The following is a 19,458-nucleotide window of genomic DNA, read 5'->3' as shown; positions in this document are numbered from 1 at the left end:
CCAATGCTGCCCTCTAGCAATGGGAGAGAGAAATAGCACTAACAATCCCACTGGTTTCAGGAATTCAAGGTTTTAGCATTAATAGTATTTACTATGGAAAAAGTTGCTGAAAAAGGAGGAAGTAGGGGAAGGGTCTCCACAATTAGATTGCAACAGTCCATCTCAACAGAAAATGTTCTTTTAGAAAGACACTGGGATAAGTTAACACAACCCATACCTATTGGACTGCTCTATGTCCTACGTCCTCTCCAGCTGACCCAGGAGAGCCTTGAAGACACGAAGGGACTCTCCACTGACCTGGAACCTATTACTTCACCGGGCAAAGCTACTTTCTGTTGCTGAAAAAACTCCCTCCTCCGCCCTGACTCTCTCTTCCATGTTTTAGTAGAGGGTGGAGCTGAAAGCTATTAGACCTAACTTGATACTTCTCGTAACACCCGCCCAACCCCTTTAATACTTCCTAAATGCACGATATGGTGTCAGTTCTTCCTAAGAAATGTAAGGACTGGTCTCAAGCAAGGTTATATTATGATAAGAGAACTATGGACCCAGCTGCCAACCTTGAAATACAAATTAAACATTTAAGTTGGCATAATGAACATTTCCAGGAAGGGCAGTGGCTAATAATCTGTAGGACAAGGCTACCAGGTTTACTATGGCTCCTCTTCAAATGACAATGACAAAGATTTGAAGTAATAAGCCCAGAAAAGCCTTTTCATTTCCAAAATCATCTTTCCTGGAAGACTTGGAAGTTCAAACTTCACTACGTGAGATTTCACTGCTCTCATATCAAGCCGACTGACCTCCATAGCTCAAGAGACTACCTGTTAGCTGATCCCCTAAAGCATGGAGGATCGATTCAGGAAGGGGGATCTATTCAGGAAGAGATCTATGCATCAGGGTTAGCTGTATGAGAAGTATGAGAAAATCTGCTTATATTATTTTTGGCTACAGACAGGTGTTTCCAATTTCTCATGTTTAGTCTTAAATGCATCCAAGTTTGTGTGTGTGTGTTGGGGGTGGAGGGAAGAACCAGATACACTTATTTTCAAACAAAAGCTGCCACATGTTTATTAAGACATTACTGGCTCTTAAGCACAGCTGGATCTATAAATCATTTTCCATATATTATCACATATTCAGGAAAGTTTCTGAGATGATATATCAAGACAGGCTTCTCTTGTGACTCAACTGGACCTGAGGAAAGAACAAAAGAAATTACATACCTGATTTATAGCTGCTGGTCATCAACAGACACGTACTGGCAATGTAATCTTTTGAGACAGGATAGCTAAACTGCTTTCCCCTCCTTGCTAAAGCTTTGCCCAAAATGCCTGTACCTTTAAAAATCCTTTGTCCTAATTAAATCTATCTGCATTCTCAAAGTCCCTCAACATTCATTAATCTCTGAGGAGACCAAACAGTCAACTGTGATGAAGAGGCCAATTGCAAAGCTCAATCTCAGAACCACCACATCTCAGGCCTGAAAGGACACCATGAGAAGGGAAGGATGTTCTATGTTTTTAAATATTGGGCGGCAGAACTAATGGCCAGCCCCATTATCTAGCTCTGTGAAACAGGGCAAGCTGCTAATCTCTCAAGAAACATATATATAATAAGAGGATTCAAGCTCATACAAGCTATAGCTATATCTGAAGACCCATCTCTCTGTGTTATTAAGTTTTTTGTGGATTAAACATGTTCAGTAATTACAATTTTGATGAGAATTATTGAATGCAACATTAGAGATCAGACCTCAGAAGAACCAAGCCAGATTGCTGTGATTTGGGATAAGAAAGGAGGGTCCAACTTCAGCTAGACAGCTCCTGATTACTTCCAACCCACCCCTCTAAATAAAGATGCAGTAACCTAGGGGTAGAGAAACAAAGCTCAGCTAATGTGCTGCTTCCACCAACTGACAGCAATGGGTGTATCTTAAAACCTGCAGAATTTGTAAGAAAAGGGTTTTCTTACTTCAAATAGTCTCTTTAGAAGTCTGAGTAATGGTGCAACCTGGAAAAGTAAAAAATAAGTCATCTAAACAACTTTGTAATTACCCACAGTGTTTTCAATTAGATCACAGAAGGGCACTTAGGAAGATTTCAGTGGGAAAAATATGTAATCACAATCATTCACACCAGGCAGTTAGGTTCAGACTCCTCAATCTGACATTCTGGAGGATCTGAACGCCTCAGATTTTAGGTAACATGAGTAGGCTTACTCCAAAGTTTCACATGGCGGGTCTATGAAATACCTGATCAGACATAAACAATAAAAATGTCATCAGTCAATTCCAGTCACTGGTATAGCTAGAAACAGTGTCATTCTAAAGAGTAATGCTCTGGTGGAAAATCTAATGGCCTTTGGGTCTTAGAGAAAAAAAAATTTCACTTATAAAAATACCAAAGGATTTGGAAGAAAATTCTAAGTGCAATAAGAATCTACATCCTTTTATAAAATACAAACTGAAACAGAACCACTCCAAATCTGATCTGAAATGAGACTGATGAAATTATCCTGGTATAACCTGTTTTCCTTTCAAAGTAAGTAGAACTGTAAACCACATTATTGTCTGGTATATTCTCCTTTCACAACTATTTCCTCAAAACCAATTTACATTCCTCCTTTTCTTCACTCCAGATTTTAGTCCGTTTTGAAAGCAGGAATTCCCTAAAGCATACAAACATAAACACAGGGTTCTATGTAGCATTCACTACCAACACAAGGAGCAAGGCAAGAGGGCTGTGATTTACATCACAAGTTTTCTACTGAAAGCTCTTTAGTTCTCCCTAAAGATCCACCTTGTCACCTATATCTTCTAGCAATGATGCAATTAGGTTTTGTTTGTTCCTGTTTTATAGCCAAGTATGTTGGGTACAGAAAAGAACCTGGACAGCGCATATAAGTTTTGGTTATCTTTGTGGTTAACACCCTTATTTACAGCTTACAGCTACAGGGAAAGAAACACCTTTTAAAAAGAAATCAATTAAATCTAGTGGAGTAAACTGAATTATTAAATCAGCAAAAGCTAATCTAAACATAAGGCACGAAGAAAGTGGAAATATTATTAAAGTGGCTACTTTTTCTCAATTTGACATTCTCAAAATAGTGCTTTCCAAAAAATATATATATTCCCCAAGTGAAGTTTCCTGCTAGTGACATTTTATGGTAGAAAATTACCCAAAGTACTGCCCAAGGTTATTTATAGATTCAATGCCATCCCCATCAAGCTACCAATGACTTTCTTCACAGAATTGGAAAAAACTACTTTAAAGTTCATATGGAACCAAAAAAGAGCCCGCATCGCCAAGGCAATCCTAAGCCAAAAGAACAAAGCTGGAGGCATCATGCTACCTGACTTCAAACTATACTACAAGGCTACAGTAACCAAAACAGCAGGGTACTGGTACCAAAACAGAGATATAGACCAATGGAACAGAACAGAGGCCTCAGAAATAATGCTGCATATCTACAACCATCTGATCTTTGACAAACCTGACAAAAACAAGAAATGGGGAAAGGATTGCCTATTTAATAAATGGTGCTGGGAAAACTGGCTAGCCATATGTAGAAAGCTGAAACTGGGTCCCTTCCTTACACCTTATACAAAAATTAATTCAAGATGGATTAAAGACTTACATGTTAGACCTAAAACCATAAAAACCCTAGAAGAAAACCTAGGCAATACCATTCAGGACATAGGCATGGGCAAGGACTTCATGTCTAAAACACCAAAAGCAATGGCAACAAAAGCCAAAATTGACAAATGGGATCTAATTAAACTAAAGAGTTTCTGCACAGCAAAAGAAAGTACCATCAGAGTAAACAGGCAACCTACAAAATGGGAGAAAATTGTCGCAACCTACTCGTCTGACAAAGGGCTAATATCCACAATCTACAATGAACTCAAACAAATTTACAAGAAAAAAATAACCCCATCAAAAAGTGGGCGAAGGATATGAACAGACACTTCTCAAAAGAAGACATTTATGCAGCCAAAAAACACATGAAAAAATGCTCATCATCACTGGCCATCAGAGAAATGTAAATAAAAACCACAATAAGATACCATCACACACCAGTTAGAATGGCGATCATTAAAAAGTCAGGAAACAACAGGTGCTGGAGAGGATGTGGAGAAATAGGAACACTTTTACACTGTTGGTGGGACTGTAAACTAGTTCAACCATTGTGGAAGTCAGTGTGGCGATTCCTCAGGGATCTAGAACTAGAAATACCATTTGACCCAGCCATCCCATTACTGGATATATACCCAAAGGATTATAAATCATGCTGCTATAAAGACACATGCACATGTATGTTTATTGATGCGGCACTATTCACAATAGAAAAGACTTGGAACCAACTCAAATGTCCAACAATGATAGACTGGATTAAGAAAATGTGGCACATATACACCATGGAATACTATGCAGCCATAAAAAATAAAGAGTCCATGTCCTTTTTAGGGACATGGATGAAACTGGAAACCATCATTCTCAGCAAACTATCACAAGGGCAAAAAACCAAACACCACATGTTCTCACTCATAGGTGGGAATTGAACAATGAGAACACATGGACACAGGAAGGAGAACATGACACTCCAGGTACTGTTGTGGGGTGAGGGGAGGGGGGAGGGATAGCATTAGGAGATATACCTAATGCTAAATGACGAGTTAATGGGTGCAGCATACCAACATGGCACATGTATACATATGTAACAAACCTGCACAGTGCGCACATGTACCCTAAAACTTAAATAATAATAAAATAAAATAAAATTACCCAAAGCAAGATAATGAAGATGAGAGTCAAGATAAACAGACTACAATTTATTAACTGTAGAATTAGGAATATATAGTATCTCTTCATACTGTCAGAAGTAGTTTATAGGTATCTCTGACTTTTAAACATAAATAATACCTACCTATACATCAGGGCCTTGCCCTTTTCATTCCCCAAGGCAAAGTATCCACTTCTCGGAGAAAAATCCATGGTATGAACATGAGAAATATTCTTATTTTTAATGACTGGGAAGTTTGAAAATACTGTACAGGAAGGAAGATGAACCTGCAGGAGATAATAAAAAACTTTAAAGTGTAACAACTGGGAGCTCATGTTTCTTAAATTGTAATCTTCATTCTATCTTCCTGCTGAAACATAAAGCTCATTTTGATTGTAGCACACAAGAAAGTACAGTCTATTAGTGCAGCAAAGTGTTCCAAAATTAAGTTTGATCTTTCTTTTTTTATTACTTTATTTTTATAGTTAAGAGATACAACTGCAGTTTTGCTACATGAATTTCTTGCACAGTGGTGAAGTCTGGGCTCTTCAGTGTCACCATCACTCCAATGGTGGACAGGGGTGTCCAATCTTTTGGCTTCCCTTGGCCACAATGGAAGAAGAAGAATTGTCTTGGGCCACACATAAAATACACTAACACTAACGACAGGTGATGAGCTTAAAAAAAAAAAAACAACAACTCATGTTTTAAGAAAGTTTACAAATTAGTGTTGGGCCACAATCAAACCGTCCTGGGCCATGGGTTAGACAAGATTGATGTACACTGTACCCATCAGATAATTTCTCATCCCCTACCCCTCTCCCATGCTCCCACCTTTCCAAGTCTCCAATGCCTATTATTCTACTGTGTCCATGTGTACACACTATAAAATTTGATCTTTAATGTGTTATTAACTGAGCAGAAAAGGAAGAAAGAGAAAAAAGCGTCAGTACAGCATCCAGCATGATGCCTCAGAGATTCAAATGTTTGCTGAATGAGTAAATTAATGAATAAACTAAAGCAAAAAGTACCCACTCTAGCTTAATGACCACAGTAAAGAAACTAAAATCTGATCACAGGGGAAAGAGATTTTAAACATGAAGGTTCATCTGGTTAGTTAAATGGTGAAAAAAATTAAACATTATAAAGTCTGATTTTACATAACTGAAGCCTAGGCAAAGTCACACCACATATATTCTACTATCATAAAATTGCCATTTTGTACTTTTAATTTTCAACTATTGTATATACACTTTGCCTTTTACAATTTCTCCTCGAAGAGGGCTGAATCATGAAAATCTAACTCCAAGTGAAACTGTTCTGATTTAGAGAGAGCCAAAAGCTCACCTCAAAGCCAGACGTAAGTATGAGGAGGAACACACACAGTCTCTTTCTCCAGAGTCTACTTCCTAAGTTCAGGAGAGTTGAGACAGGTCCTCACCCAATTTGTGGATGAATAAAACCCAGGTATGGAAGCAGTTACCTTTAGGCCACAATTGTAACAACGCTCACTTTCAGATGTTCTCTAGCTCTCCCAAGAGATATAGCACCTTCATGTTCAAATATATACAACCGTTATCATTCAGCTGGGCAGTTAGTCATCCTCCACACTTTTAGGTCAGACTTTATACCATCAATCAAAGTGATTTTCACAGGCAAGTGCTGGGTAAAAACCACTGATACATACACCTATTAAACTGGTTTCAGTCAGTCACATATTAGGCCAAATTCTGATACATACTTACTGACCATTTTGTCAAGAAAATACTGTTTACAGTGAATCTCCAAGCCACATTCAATTATTTTCAACTTTGCCAGAAGGCAGGTTCTGCCTGCACAGCGTGGCATCAATGTGAAGGCAATGGTGCTAATGAGAAGTGGTCTTGACCCATTAAAGCTAAGAAGTTGGCAGTACCCCAATTTGGACTTCACTTCTAAAGTTCTTAAATACCACTCTCTATACAGGTTCCTCGAGAAATTACTTTTAAGTATATATATATTTTCAAGCACTTAGTAAAAAAGCAGACTCCTGTTTTACAGAGAGAAGCCACAACACGGATATTGCAAAATTTATTTACATTTAATTTGGGAAGGCAGATATTATATAAATTTGTGATAAGTACCTTGGCTTAACTGTGTTTCACTTGAGTTATTGTAAGTTTGCATCCTTCAAGCATGCCCCAACTATGAACAGATGATCCAAATCATCAGGAAAGCAGATGATCAGGAAAAAAACATTTGCTACAAGGGGTGAGGACAAAGCTGTTCTACCTCTGCCTTTTGTTCCCACCCTATTCACCTGATACTATGAAACTATGCCTCAGGCATTCACTCACCAACTTTCCTGGAATGACTTTGAAGTTTGGGGAGCTGGTTTTCTGACTCTTCCTCATCAAAATACACTAGAACCAACCTTTCTATCTGAATGACTTTTCTTTTCTTTTCTTCTTTTTTGAGATCAAGTCTCACTCACTCTGTTGCCCAGGCTGGACTACAGTGGCGCGATCTCAGCTCACTGTAACCTCCGCCTCTTGGGGGCAAGCAATTCTTCTGTCTCAGCCTCCTGAGTAGCTGGGATTACAGGTGTGGGCTACCACGCCCAGCTAATTTTTGCATTTTTAGTAGAAATGGGGTTTCACCATGTTGGCCAGGCTGGTCTCAAACTCCTGGCCTCAAGTGATCCTCTCACCTTGACCTCTCAAAGTGCTGGGATTAAGGTGTGGGCCACTGCACCTGACCTATTTTTAAACTTTATCTCTGCTACTGACTTGGAATATCGGGAAAAGGAGGGGAATTGTTTACAATGTCCTCCTAAGAGATCAATAGCATCTACCTGCAAAATTCCCCAGTGTAATCTCTCAATGCATTGGTGAATCTTCCCTCAAGCCAATGATCTCACCTGATTAAAACTATGCTGTGCTCTGACATCTATTTATAGCCCCCATTTTAAAAGGTATAATTGAACTATTAATTAGGAAAAAGGCCTATAAAGATCCAACTTCTTTAACTCCTGGCCTCAGGTGATCCGTCTGCCTCGGCCTCACAAAGTGCTGGGATTACAGGCGTGAGCCACCGCAGCCAGCTTTCTAATACCATTTCTATCACGACAGTTAAGTGTACAGATATCAAAATTCAACAAGTAAAAGCTCGCTCATCCTTGATTTAATGGGTAGAACGTTCCATGACGTTCTACTATATCCAAAATTGTAGATGTAACAGGAATTTGACTTCTGAGTCTCCTACTAGTCCAACAGCTTAAATTCACAGTGCTTTGTAATGGGATGACAAAACCGTCTGGATCATTATAAGGAATTGACTGCATTTAACAATGCTAACAATGTTTTTTACAAGGCATTATGGAGCTGCTATGCCTGGCTTCTTTCCATTAGATATTATGGTTGACTACCATTTAAAAACCGTGATTTGGCTTTTACTAATGAATTCCTTATGTGATTTTGCCACAATAAAAAAAATATAAATGCTGTCATGATCACTGAAGCAAACAATGCAGAACTATTATGTGTCTTGCAGAATATATTATGTCAACAGGAGATAGATCCCATGGTTTTCTAAAACAATTTACTACCATTAAAGTGATAAAAGGTTAATATTACTAGTATACCACTCCCATTAGGGAGCAGGGATTTTAAAGCTGACTTGAATTAGAACCTTCTCATTTGTCAAATGATTCATTCAACAGCATAGCAATAAAATGCTATGCTGTAATTTTCACACTCTTTTTCCAGCAAACCATTTTGTTGTTGTTGTTGTTGTTTTTGAGACAGACTCTTACTCTGTCACCCAGGCTGGAGTACAGAGGCACGATCTTGGCTCACTGCAACCTCCACCTTCCAGGCTCAAGCCATTCTCCTGCCTCAGCCTCCTGAGTAGCTGGGATTACAGGCGCCCACCACAATGCCCAGCTAATATTTGTAATTTTAGTAAAGATGGGGTTTCACCATGTTGGCCAGGCTGGTCTTGAACTCCTGACCTCAAGTGATCCACCCACCTCAGCCTCCCAAAGTGCTGGGATTACAGGTCTGAGCCACCGTGCCCAGCGCAACAAAACATTTCTTAAGGAAATCATATGCAGAATCCCAATATATATACCACAGACAACAATGACACTGCTCTACATGATACAAGTTAAGGAGCTTAGCCTCCTCCTTGCCCTACATGCCATATAAAGCCCTGTGCAGAATCTAGGGCTCTGTGGAATTCAGCCAGAAAACCAATGAACTGCTAGAAAAAAATGTGGAATCTAAATCACAATTCTGCCCTTTATTAACTGTTTACTTTGGTTAAGTTAATCCTCTGAAGAACTGTTACTTGGCTCAAACTTTTTGTAGAACTCTTTGTAAATCTTTGTAAACGATATATTCTAATACAAAGCTGATGGCAGATGCAAGGCTTTTTGCCAAGTGAGCACAATAAAAATAACACACTTTGTAAAGTGCGTACAATCTGGTAGTACACACATAGCAGCAAACATAATTTTGCTATTCAAAGTTCTATGCCTTCTGTATACCTGGTGCCTTGAGCAAAAAATTGTTAAATGAATGAGAAAATTGGCTCTGCCTGAAGAGTAGGAAACTTCACAGAGATGGGGTGACACTGAAAGTGAGCTCTGATGTTGGGCAGAAAAGAGTTTACATAGGCCCGAGGCTGCTATCCTTAGAAAGTTCTGGGCTGGGCACGGCGGCTCACTCCTGTAATCCCAGCATTTTGGGAGCCCGAGGCAGGCGGACCATGAGGTCGGGAGTTTGAGACCAGCCTGACCAAAATGGTGAAACCCCGTCTCTACTTAAAAAAAAAAAAAAAATACAAAAATGAGCTGGGCATGGTGGCGCATGCCTATAATCCCAGCTACTCAGGAGACTGAGGCAGAAGAATGGCTTGAACCCAGGAGGCGGAGGTTGCAGTGAGCCGAGATCGCACCACTGCAGTCCAGCCTGGGCAACAGAGTGAGACTTGGTCTCAAAAAAAAAAAAAAAAAAAAAAAACAGAAAGGTCTGCTTACAAGGGTGGCCACTGCATAGTGTCGGAGAATTTGACTAGCACACAGTTCCTATGCTGGCATGAAACTTTCCCTAAATGATATGGGTAGCTCACTGTGCCAAAACTATTTGTACAAACAATGTGGTTTATGCTAAACACCTGGCTTTTCTTCTGGGAATCTAGAATTTTGGTACATGCTAGGCAGAGGGCACCCTATATGAAGTCCCAATAAAAACCTTCTGCAATGAGTCTCTAATGAGCTTCCCAGGTAGAAAACACTTAACACATGTTGTTACAACTCATTACTGGAGGAATTAAACTGTCCTGTGTGACTCTACTAGAAGAGGACTCTTAGAAGGTTTCCTCCGGACTTTACTCCATGTACCCTTTCCCTTTGCTGATTTTGCTTTGTATCCTTTTCACTGCAATACATTTTAGCCATGAGTTCAATGAACATATGCAGAGTCCTGGAAGTCATCTCTCGTTAGCCACCAAACCTGGAGGTGGTCCTGTGGATTCCTGACACAAAGGGTATATTCAAAGGTACTACCTAGCTATTTAAATTACAATACTTTTATACAATTTAATTTTCAAGTTCAACTTACTTTCAAAACCCGAGAATTGCCTCCGTTCTGTTAAGACAACAGGCCTTAAAAAGGTAAATGAGGAAAGAAAATTGTGAAGGAATGAAGTGTCTGCCTTAAATATAGTCCTTAACATTAATACTAAAAGAAACCTCTGAAAATGAGGACCACTTTAGGAATGGTGAGAATGGACAGCAAAGCTTTACTGAGAGAAGTGACATAATCAAATGTGGTGGCTACTGTGCATCCTTCCAACAACCACATCCAAAAGCTACAATACTAATAATTCCTATATCAAAAGAAGCCACTGTTTTAAAAATAATTCAACGCTCTCCTTTCCTGTTACTTTTGCATGTTTTCAACTTAAATTTAAAAAATAACAATAATAAAGGGGTAATGAAATATTTACCAATCTGACTGCTTCTTTCATTTTTTCTGAAGCAATTGCCAAGATTTCTGTAGTAGGATTGAAGGTCAGAGAAGTAACACCTGTAACCAAGTTCATTATAGCTTTTATTGGCTTTGGGTTTGTTTCTTGGAGACAAGAATCTTGATTGTATATATTTACCACTCCACAATTAGAACTACAAAGAGAAAAGGATTAAAATAGATTAAAAACCAAGTAAAAGGGCTTTCACAACCTAAGTGAATATAGATTTAACCCCACAAACTGGTATTTACAGGAATCACATGTTACAAAGAGACCAGCTATCACCACTATAGCCACAGATGTCCTATAGAACCTCCAACCAAACAGGTTGAAAACAGAATTCAAATTCTCCCCCTTCTGTTGACTTCTTGAAGGCTAAACTTTACTGACTCTTCTTGCATCCTGATTCCTTCACAGTCACCTCTTTCTCCACTGATTCTTGTCCCCAGGATTCTATTTCCAACCTACTTCTAGTGTCTCATTCATCTCATTTACTCCCACAGACCACCTATCTATCACCCACCACATCCAAATCAGTGCCTTTAGTCCTAATTATGCACTGCATTCCTAAAGGTTTGTGGGGGTGGCCACATGCATATTATCTCTTCTAACACCATCACCCCTCCTCCCCTCCTCCCGCCTCCCTTCAATGACAATTCCACTCCTCTGGTTGCACAGGCCTGGAGCCTGAGAATGTGAATACTTCTCTCCCACTCCCCATCTTCTAAGCACTTATCAAATACATTACAAACATCCTTTGCTTATTCCCCCACTGCCATTCCTACTGTCCTGGTGACTCATTACCTGATGCCTGCCTATTGCTGCAGTGACCTCAAGGCTCATCTCCCTGTCCTTTCTTCCTCTTCTAAAAGCTTAAAGATTTGCTTAAGATTCTTTAAGAATAACTTGAAGATTGTAAAAGCGTAAACGGTTGTTGGCCAAGCACATCAGAAATCAATTACACTGAAGGGCAATTAAAATTAAATGAGTTTAAGCTACTAGTATTAGATTCTTTCCTATATAGGCCCTTCAAAGGGGGCTAATAAAAAGTGATACAAAAAAGAGAGGGCAAGGAAGACTGGCTTCACAAATCTCAGTGAAGATCATTTCTGCGCAGTTTTTCTTGCCCCATATAGAGGCAAATGCAGTTCTTAAAACTACTTATAATGGACACAGGAAGGGGAACATCACATACCGGGGCCTGTTGGCGGGGGGAAGGGGGAGGGATAGCATTAGGAGATATATTTAATGCTAAATGACGAGTTAATGGGTGCAGCACACCAACATGGCACATGTATACATATGTAACAAACCTGCACGTTGTGCACATGTACCCTAAAACTTAAAAGTATAATAAAAAAAATTTAAAAACTACTTATAATGAGTTTAAACAGCAGTCTTCATTTTAAAGGAGCTTTATTCCCAGAAGATCTGCTACTCATGAATTGCTGCCATAGCGCACACTACCCTGGTAAATGCTTGGCTTGTGCTGAGATGTCCCTCGCTACAGGGTTGGCACGGGTATGGGTAGGAAAGGAAGGGGCCTTCATCAGGGCACTCTCCCTCCAAGGGATCTGTTACTGTCTTACTGCCTAAGGCAGATGGCCTGGTCTCCAAGCTCCACAGCCTAGTTCTACTTGCCTTTCCTCCCAAACTCCAATTTGCAAATGGTGGTAGGGATATATATACAAGCAGTTTCCCCAGTTTTAACCTGGAAGGAGAGAGTGAACAAAGAGTAGAGAGTATGCTAAGTTTCTGGACAACAAGACCCCTTGACTTCCCATCCCAGGGAGGATTTGACTGAAATCATTTCATGGCTCAATTGTGTTTGGTCTAAGAAAATCACAAAAACCTACTTCTTGAAGTTACAGAATTATGGGTTGTAATTAGTGGTTTAGTAAGGTAGCTTAGAATTACTGCGAAGTATCCAATGCCTCATCCTCCCACCCCGCATCTTCAGAATCAAGTAGTAGAACACAGCCATCTTTTCCCCAGTGTAATAACCAATGTTTTCAGTAATAGCACAGTACAATGTGTTCTAGATAATATTTTTAAAGTTTCTACAATACTATCAAATGGTATTTCCTAGGAACATGTTTTTTATTTATACCCCCAGCTGGATAAAGGAAAAATGCTTTAGGTATCTTTAAGATTTAAACCCAAAGTTACTTATTCTATCTCTTCATCAATGACAAGAAGCTGAAAATAATTATAGGAAAACTTGATGTGATCAAACAGGTATTTTAAATAGGAAAAAATACAATGATATAAGGTAGCGCCAGCATTTTCTTTGCTAAAAAGGTGTTCAACTGCAATTATAGTAATCCCTTCTTATCTGGCAGGGCGTATGTTCCAAGACCCCCAGTGGATGCCTCAAACTGTGGATTACTGAACCCTGTGTGTTTTCTCCTATACACACATCTCTATAAAAAAGTTTAATTTATAAATTAGGCATAGTAACAGACTAACACAACTAATAATAAAACAGAACAATTATAACAATATATCCTAATAAAAGTTACGTGAATGTGGTCTCTTGCTCTCAAAATATCTTACATAGATTTCAGATTGTGATGAACCACAGGTAACTAAAACCACAAACAGTGAAACTGCAGATAAGGGGGGAACTACTGTAATATTATTATTCAACACTGCACAAAGATGATAAAATGAAAAAAGCTCAGCTGGGTTGACCAATTTCATATTACTGAATAGTTTATAAAGAGAACTACTCATGCACCACCTAGTATATCCAATTCCTCAACATATTCTCATTAGCACAATGTGATTAAGGTTACAAGAACCTCTCTTTACTTACCCACAAGCAACATACTGTCCATTCCTAGATGTGGCAATGCTTAATCCATATAAACTGCCTTCATCAACAAATCTGTTAAGGCACTTCCTTGAGTTCACATCCCAAACATAAACTTCTCCATCCCCTGCATAAAAGAGCGAAAAAAAGAGTTGTTAATTTTGCTTTAAACTTGAAAGGCAAGTAAACTGGCCACTCTCAGTCCCTCTTAACAGTACAGGAGACTACAAATACAGACCTATTATAACCCTCCTAGTTCTGGAAAACTGGACTAAGAATATTTCTTTTCTTTTTTCCCTTTTTTTTTTTGAGATGCAGTTTTTCTCGTCGCCCAGGCTGGAGTGTAACTGCGCCATCTCAGCACACTGCAACCTCCTTCTCCCGGGTTCAAGCGATTTTCCTGCCTCAGCCTCCCGAGTAGCTGGGATTACAGGTTTGTGCCACCATGCCCAGTTAATTTTTGTATTTTTAGTAGAGACAGGGTTTCACCATGTTGGCCAGGCTGGTCTCGAACTCTTGACCTGAGGTGATCCACCTGCCTTGGCCTCCCAAACTGCTGGGATTACAGGTGTGAGCCACCATGCCCGGCCTAAGAATATTTCTTGTATACATTCACATATACAGAAGAAAACTGCATCAGTTAGTCATTAATAGACAGTACCTTTAGGTTTACAGGAAAAAAATCACAAGCTGTTGGTTTGAGTTGAACTTTTAGAAAAAGCTTCTAAGTTCCACTCAGATAAATTATTGAAGCAAAAATCTGAAGCAAAACAAAACACCACTCACTAGCGTAACTCTTCCAACATCTATCAACAGGTATTAGACTACCTAATAGGCAAGGTTAGTGATTTAGATACCAAAATGTTAATGATGATGGAAGAGGAAGAAGTGAAAAATGAACGGATCCAGAACACGGGAATTTATAATTAAGAAGACACACACAATTTATCTATTACCAAGTTATTTAAATGATTTTAAAAAAAAAGGCTAAACACAAGCTTACGAATAAGCACAAATAGTTTACTCTAATGACCCTACATCCATCTCAAAAGTGGATCCTCACTATTTTACCTCTTCCTTTTTCTAGTACCTCAATATCCTTCCTTGCAGGATATTGCTCTGAAGTTCACCCTTCCATATGTACTCTTATTCTCCCAATGAGAATTCAGTGAATCTCAGTTTCAACTCCCTAACAAATAAAATGTTCCAGGCTAGAGTAAGCGTGCAGGTTAAGCAGTAGTAAAACATATTTGGGAAAACTGAATAGGATCAAATATTAAAACCTTTGCCTTATATGTCTGCCTGTACATTAATGTTATAATAAAGGAAAGTGTTTAAAGATTAGTCTCTCAGTAGACTAAAATGGGAAGGGATCAAAAGCAAGAACATCTAGAAAGCAAGTGCATGAAATGGTCATGAGTTGATGACTTATGGCAAAAAAGGCAACATGAGATGGCCAGGCATGGTGGCTCATGCCTGTAATCCCAGCACTTTGGGAGGCCGAGGTAGGTGGCTCACTTGAGGCCAGGAGTTCGAGACCAACCTGGCCAAAATGGTGAATCACCATCTCTACTAAAAATACAAAAATTAGCTGGGCGTGGTGGCACATGCCTGTAATCCCAGCTACTCGGGGAGGCTGAGGCATGAGAATCGCCTGAACCCAGGAGGCAGAGGATATAGTGAGCCAAGATCACACCACTGCACTCCAACCTAGGAGACAGAGCAATGCTCTGTCTCCAAAAAAAAAAAAAAAAAAAAAAAAAAAATCCATGAGTAAACAAAGACAAAACCAGTAAAGTTAGAAAAAGGTAAATTCTTCAACTCTTTTTATCTCAAATTATTCTTTACATGTAACAATGTAATGTGAACAATATGTTACTAATCACACAAACGACTCCATACAGAATAAGAAAAGGGTCCACACGCAGTGGCTCACGCCTATAATCCCAGCACTTTGGGAGGCCAAGGCGGGCAGATCACCTGAGGTCAGTAGTTCAAGACCAGCCTGGCCAACATGATGAAACCCTGTCTCTATTAAAAATACAAAAATTAGCCGATGTGGTGGTGTGTGCCTGTAATCCCAGCTACCCAAGAGGCTGAGGCAGGAGAATTGCTGGAACCCAGGAGGCAGAGGCTGCAGTGAGGCAAGATCACACCACTGCACTCCAGCCTGGGCAACACAACAAGACTCAGTCTGAAAAAAAAAAAAAAAGAAGTGGCTGGGCGCGGTGGCTCACGCCTGTAATCCTAGCACTTTGGAGGCCGAGGCAGGTGGATTGCCTGAGCTCAGGAGTTCGAGACCAGCCTGGGCAACACAAGAAAACCCCGTCTCTACTAAAATACAAAAAATTAGCCGGGCATGGCGGTATGCGCCTGTAATTCCAGCTACTCAGGAGGCTGAGGCAGGAGAATTGCTAGAACTTGGGAGGCAGAGGTTACAGTGAGCCGAGATCGTGCCACTGCACTCCAGCCTAAGCAACAGAGTGAGACTCTGTCTCAAAAAAAAAAAGAAGAAGAAGAAGAAGAAGAAAAGGAGGAAGAAGCGGAGAGAGAGGAAGAGAACCATCAACATTTCAAAATTACCCCTAACTTACCAAGGCTCAACTTTTGATTTCTCCTTCCCTGCTTTCTTAGGACCTTATGATAAATTAGAACTCCACAGCCATGACCAAATTTGTAAATACATTATATCTGTGTCCAATTCATATATCAAATTTCAGTACCTCTGCTGACCAACCCTCCCCACCTCTTTTCCCTCCCCAACCTCTTCTCCCTCCCCGACTCTCTCTCTACCAGGGCCAAGGGCCATTTCATCAGGAATATTACTCTGAACTAATTCTTTCTTTCCTTCCTTCCTTCCATCTTTCCTTCCTTCCCTCCCTCCCTTCCTTCCTCTTTCTCTTCGTTTTCTTTCTTCTCACAAAAACTAGTATAATATAGAAAATATAGCTGCTCCTGGCCTTATATGCATTGATTAAAAACATACCAATGTAAATAACCTTGTGAAAGTCTGATTCTAGGACAAAAACAAAACAAAAATTAATGTTAAGCTAAAATTAATCCTTTTTAAAAGTTAAAAAATAATTTTAATTAATGCTATTAATTTTATTAATGTTATATTACCAAATGCTCCTAGCTGAGGTCAAATAAAAATTATGCTAAAAAGCTTTACAGAGGTTGCTGACTACTACTCACAGAGCAGAACCACTTGAAAGTCTCCCGCTACCAAACACAGCATTAGCTATACTAAGATTATGTAGCTGTCCCAAGGGATGGCCCCCATGGTCCTTTGGGATAGACAGTAAGAGTTAACAAGTCTTAGGGAAGTCAGAAAGGTAGAAGAGCAGGACAGTGCAGGTTAATCAAAAGAGCTACAGAAATGTCAGGAAGGACAATAATGTAGAAAATTTAACACACCATCAAAGTCAAGAGAGTATTGCTACAAGGGCGATGATTTTAAGTAACTTTCAAAAAGAAAGTCAGAAAACCTTCAAATGAATCATCTTTTTTTAAATAATGTCTGCCTTATCTTTTTAAGAAAGGTAGGACTACTTATTTAAAATTATGCCTTTTAGATTTACACACACTGTAAGGAATAATACAGAAAACACAGTGTACTCTTTACTTTACCAGTTCCCCCCCAATGTTAACATTTTGCATAACTACAGGACAACATTACAACCAGGATAGTGACACTGATACAGTCAAGACACAAAACTTCCCATCACAAGGACCCCTCCTGTTGCTCTTTTATAGATACCTCCACTTCTCTCCTGCCCTCAAATCCTCCTTAAACCCTCACAACCACTAATCTATTCTCTATTTCTACGATTTCATCATTTCAAGAATGTTAATATAAATGAAACTGTAGTGGAAGTTTTTCCTTTGCCCCCTGAAGGTTTCCTGAAAACCAAGTGACAAAAGAGAGAATAGAGAAAAAAAGGCATATAAAATTTTATTTTAATTTTCATAGCATGGGGAATCATAGGAGAATGATTTACCCCTGAATAATCTTTTAAATAAGCATTATCTTCCCATTCTTTCCCCAAACATGTTAAAACTGCATGTTAAATTGTTAGTCCTCCACTATTATTAATGAGAAGGCAATGGCAACAAAAATGAATTCTAAAAATAGATCTGATTTTCTAGCTAAAAAGCAACTTTAAAACCAAACACAACTTTTCGTTTAAAAATATATATATATATATATATATATATTTTGAGACGTGATCTCAGCTCAGTGCAGCCTCTGTCTCCCAGGTTCAAGTGATTCTTTGCCTCAGCCTCCCAACTAGCTGGGATTACAGGCAAGCGCCAGCATGCCTGGCTAATTTTTGTATTTTTAGCAGAGACAGGGTCTTACCATGTTGGCCAGGCTGGTCTTAAACTCCTGACCTCAAACGATCCACTCGCCTCAGCCTCCCAAAGTGCTGGGATTACAGGCGTAAGCTACCGCGCCTGGTCCTAGTTTTGTTTTTGTTTTTGTTTTTTGAGACAGAGTCTTGCTCTGTCGCCCAGGATAGATGGCTAAAAAAAAATTTTTTTTATTGAGATGGAGTCTCGTTCTGTCCCCCAGGCTAGAGTGCAGTGGCCCAATCACAGCTCACTGCAACCTCTGTCTCCCAGGTTCAAGAGATTCTCTCACCTCAGCCTCTCAAGTAGCTGGGACTACAGGCCCATGCCACCATGCCCAGCTACTTTTTTTCTTTTTAGTAGAGACGGAGTTTTACCATGTTGGCCAGGCTGATCTTACCCGCTGACCTCAAGTGATCTGCCCATCTCGGCCTCCCTAAGTGGTGGGATTACACACGTGAGCCACCGCGCCTGGCCTAAAATTTAAAATGTAAAAATATCCTTAGCTTCTTTCATGTCGTTGTCTTACCCGAAGAGGCGTATACTTTCTTACTATCTGAAGAGAATGTGGATGCTGCAACCCTTCCATTAATTTTCATGCTTCCAATCAGTTCTTTGGTCTAAAACAATAAATATTATTTATCAAACTGTTAGAAAGTATACAGAAGAATCACACAATGTAGAGTAAAAACAACCTAGTTCTCTATTTTCTAGCACCTACTCAACTTTATTTTTCCCTGTAATCAAAAGGTCTCCCCCAACTGCCCACAACTTCTCTCCAAGTCCCACCTGTGCTCCTCTACTTGGAGATGCAGATTTAAGGACACACTGAGTTAAGGTGCAAGACTATCCCTACACTAGTGTCTTGTGGGAGAAGAACAAGAAGCAATAATAATGCTTTACCTTCATTGCTAGCAAATGCAAATATCCAGCAATGCCATTTATGAGCAAGAAGGACCCATCTGGGGAGACTTCAAAGCTCCTCACTATCTTCTCTTTCAAACCTAAAATAGGAAATGAAGCAATTAAATAAAGTTTTATATAGTTTTCAATAAAACTATCATCTATTGACAAATGAGTTTCTTACTTTTTAAAATACGTTAAGTGGCTCAAATTAAACAAAACCCTGGCTCAGACCCCGAATAAGTCTAAACGCAGGCATCACTGAGTTTGACCCAAACATAAGGTCACTACAAAGCACTTAACAAACTTCTCTTCTTTGTCCTGGTTAGCATTCACCATTTTAACTGCAGGCCAGAGACTCAGCTCTCCAAACAGTAAACATATCAACTAATTTTCCAAATATATGCAGTAATACCTCTAATTAACTAAAAGGATAAATTATACTTCTTTGTCACAAAGTTCATTACCAGAAGGGAAATACACTGCCACTAGAGACAGCCAAAAACTTAAAAACATATATAAACTAGCTGCTGGCCACTTACTAAGCAGCTCATGATGGACAGGAATCTCATCTTTAATTTTGTGAGTCA

At 39.4% G+C, this 19,458-nt stretch overlaps 1 protein-coding gene across 1 annotated transcript in view; it reads right to left on the bottom strand.

The window, feature by feature from the left end:
• Positions 1-1,045: 1,045 nt before the first annotated feature.
• Positions 1,046-19,458, bottom strand: part of UTP18 (UTP18 small subunit processome component) — a 37,705-nt gene continuing 19,292 nt past the window's right edge. Inside the window, exons 8-14 of the mRNA XM_034942500.3 lie at positions 18,869-18,969; positions 18,495-18,585; positions 13,616-13,739; positions 10,777-10,951; positions 4,930-5,072; positions 1,975-2,013; positions 1,046-1,197 (exon numbers count right to left, since the gene is read on the bottom strand). Coding sequence (XP_034798391.1) covers positions 1,989-2,013; positions 4,930-5,072; positions 10,777-10,951; positions 13,616-13,739; positions 18,495-18,585; positions 18,869-18,969 — 659 coding nt within the window. The 3' untranslated portion in view covers positions 1,046-1,197; positions 1,975-1,988. The remainder of the gene's footprint in view (positions 1,198-1,974; positions 2,014-4,929; positions 5,073-10,776; positions 10,952-13,615; positions 13,740-18,494; positions 18,586-18,868; positions 18,970-19,458) is intronic.

This window comes from Pan paniscus, chromosome 19 (assembly GCF_029289425.2).
Source record: "Pan paniscus chromosome 19, NHGRI_mPanPan1-v2.0_pri, whole genome shotgun sequence".
In the NCBI taxonomy this organism is placed as follows: Eukaryota; Metazoa; Chordata; class Mammalia; order Primates; family Hominidae; genus Pan; species Pan paniscus.
The sequence above is the reverse complement of the archived record's forward strand: the minus strand, read 5'-3'. Positions and strand labels throughout refer to the sequence as shown.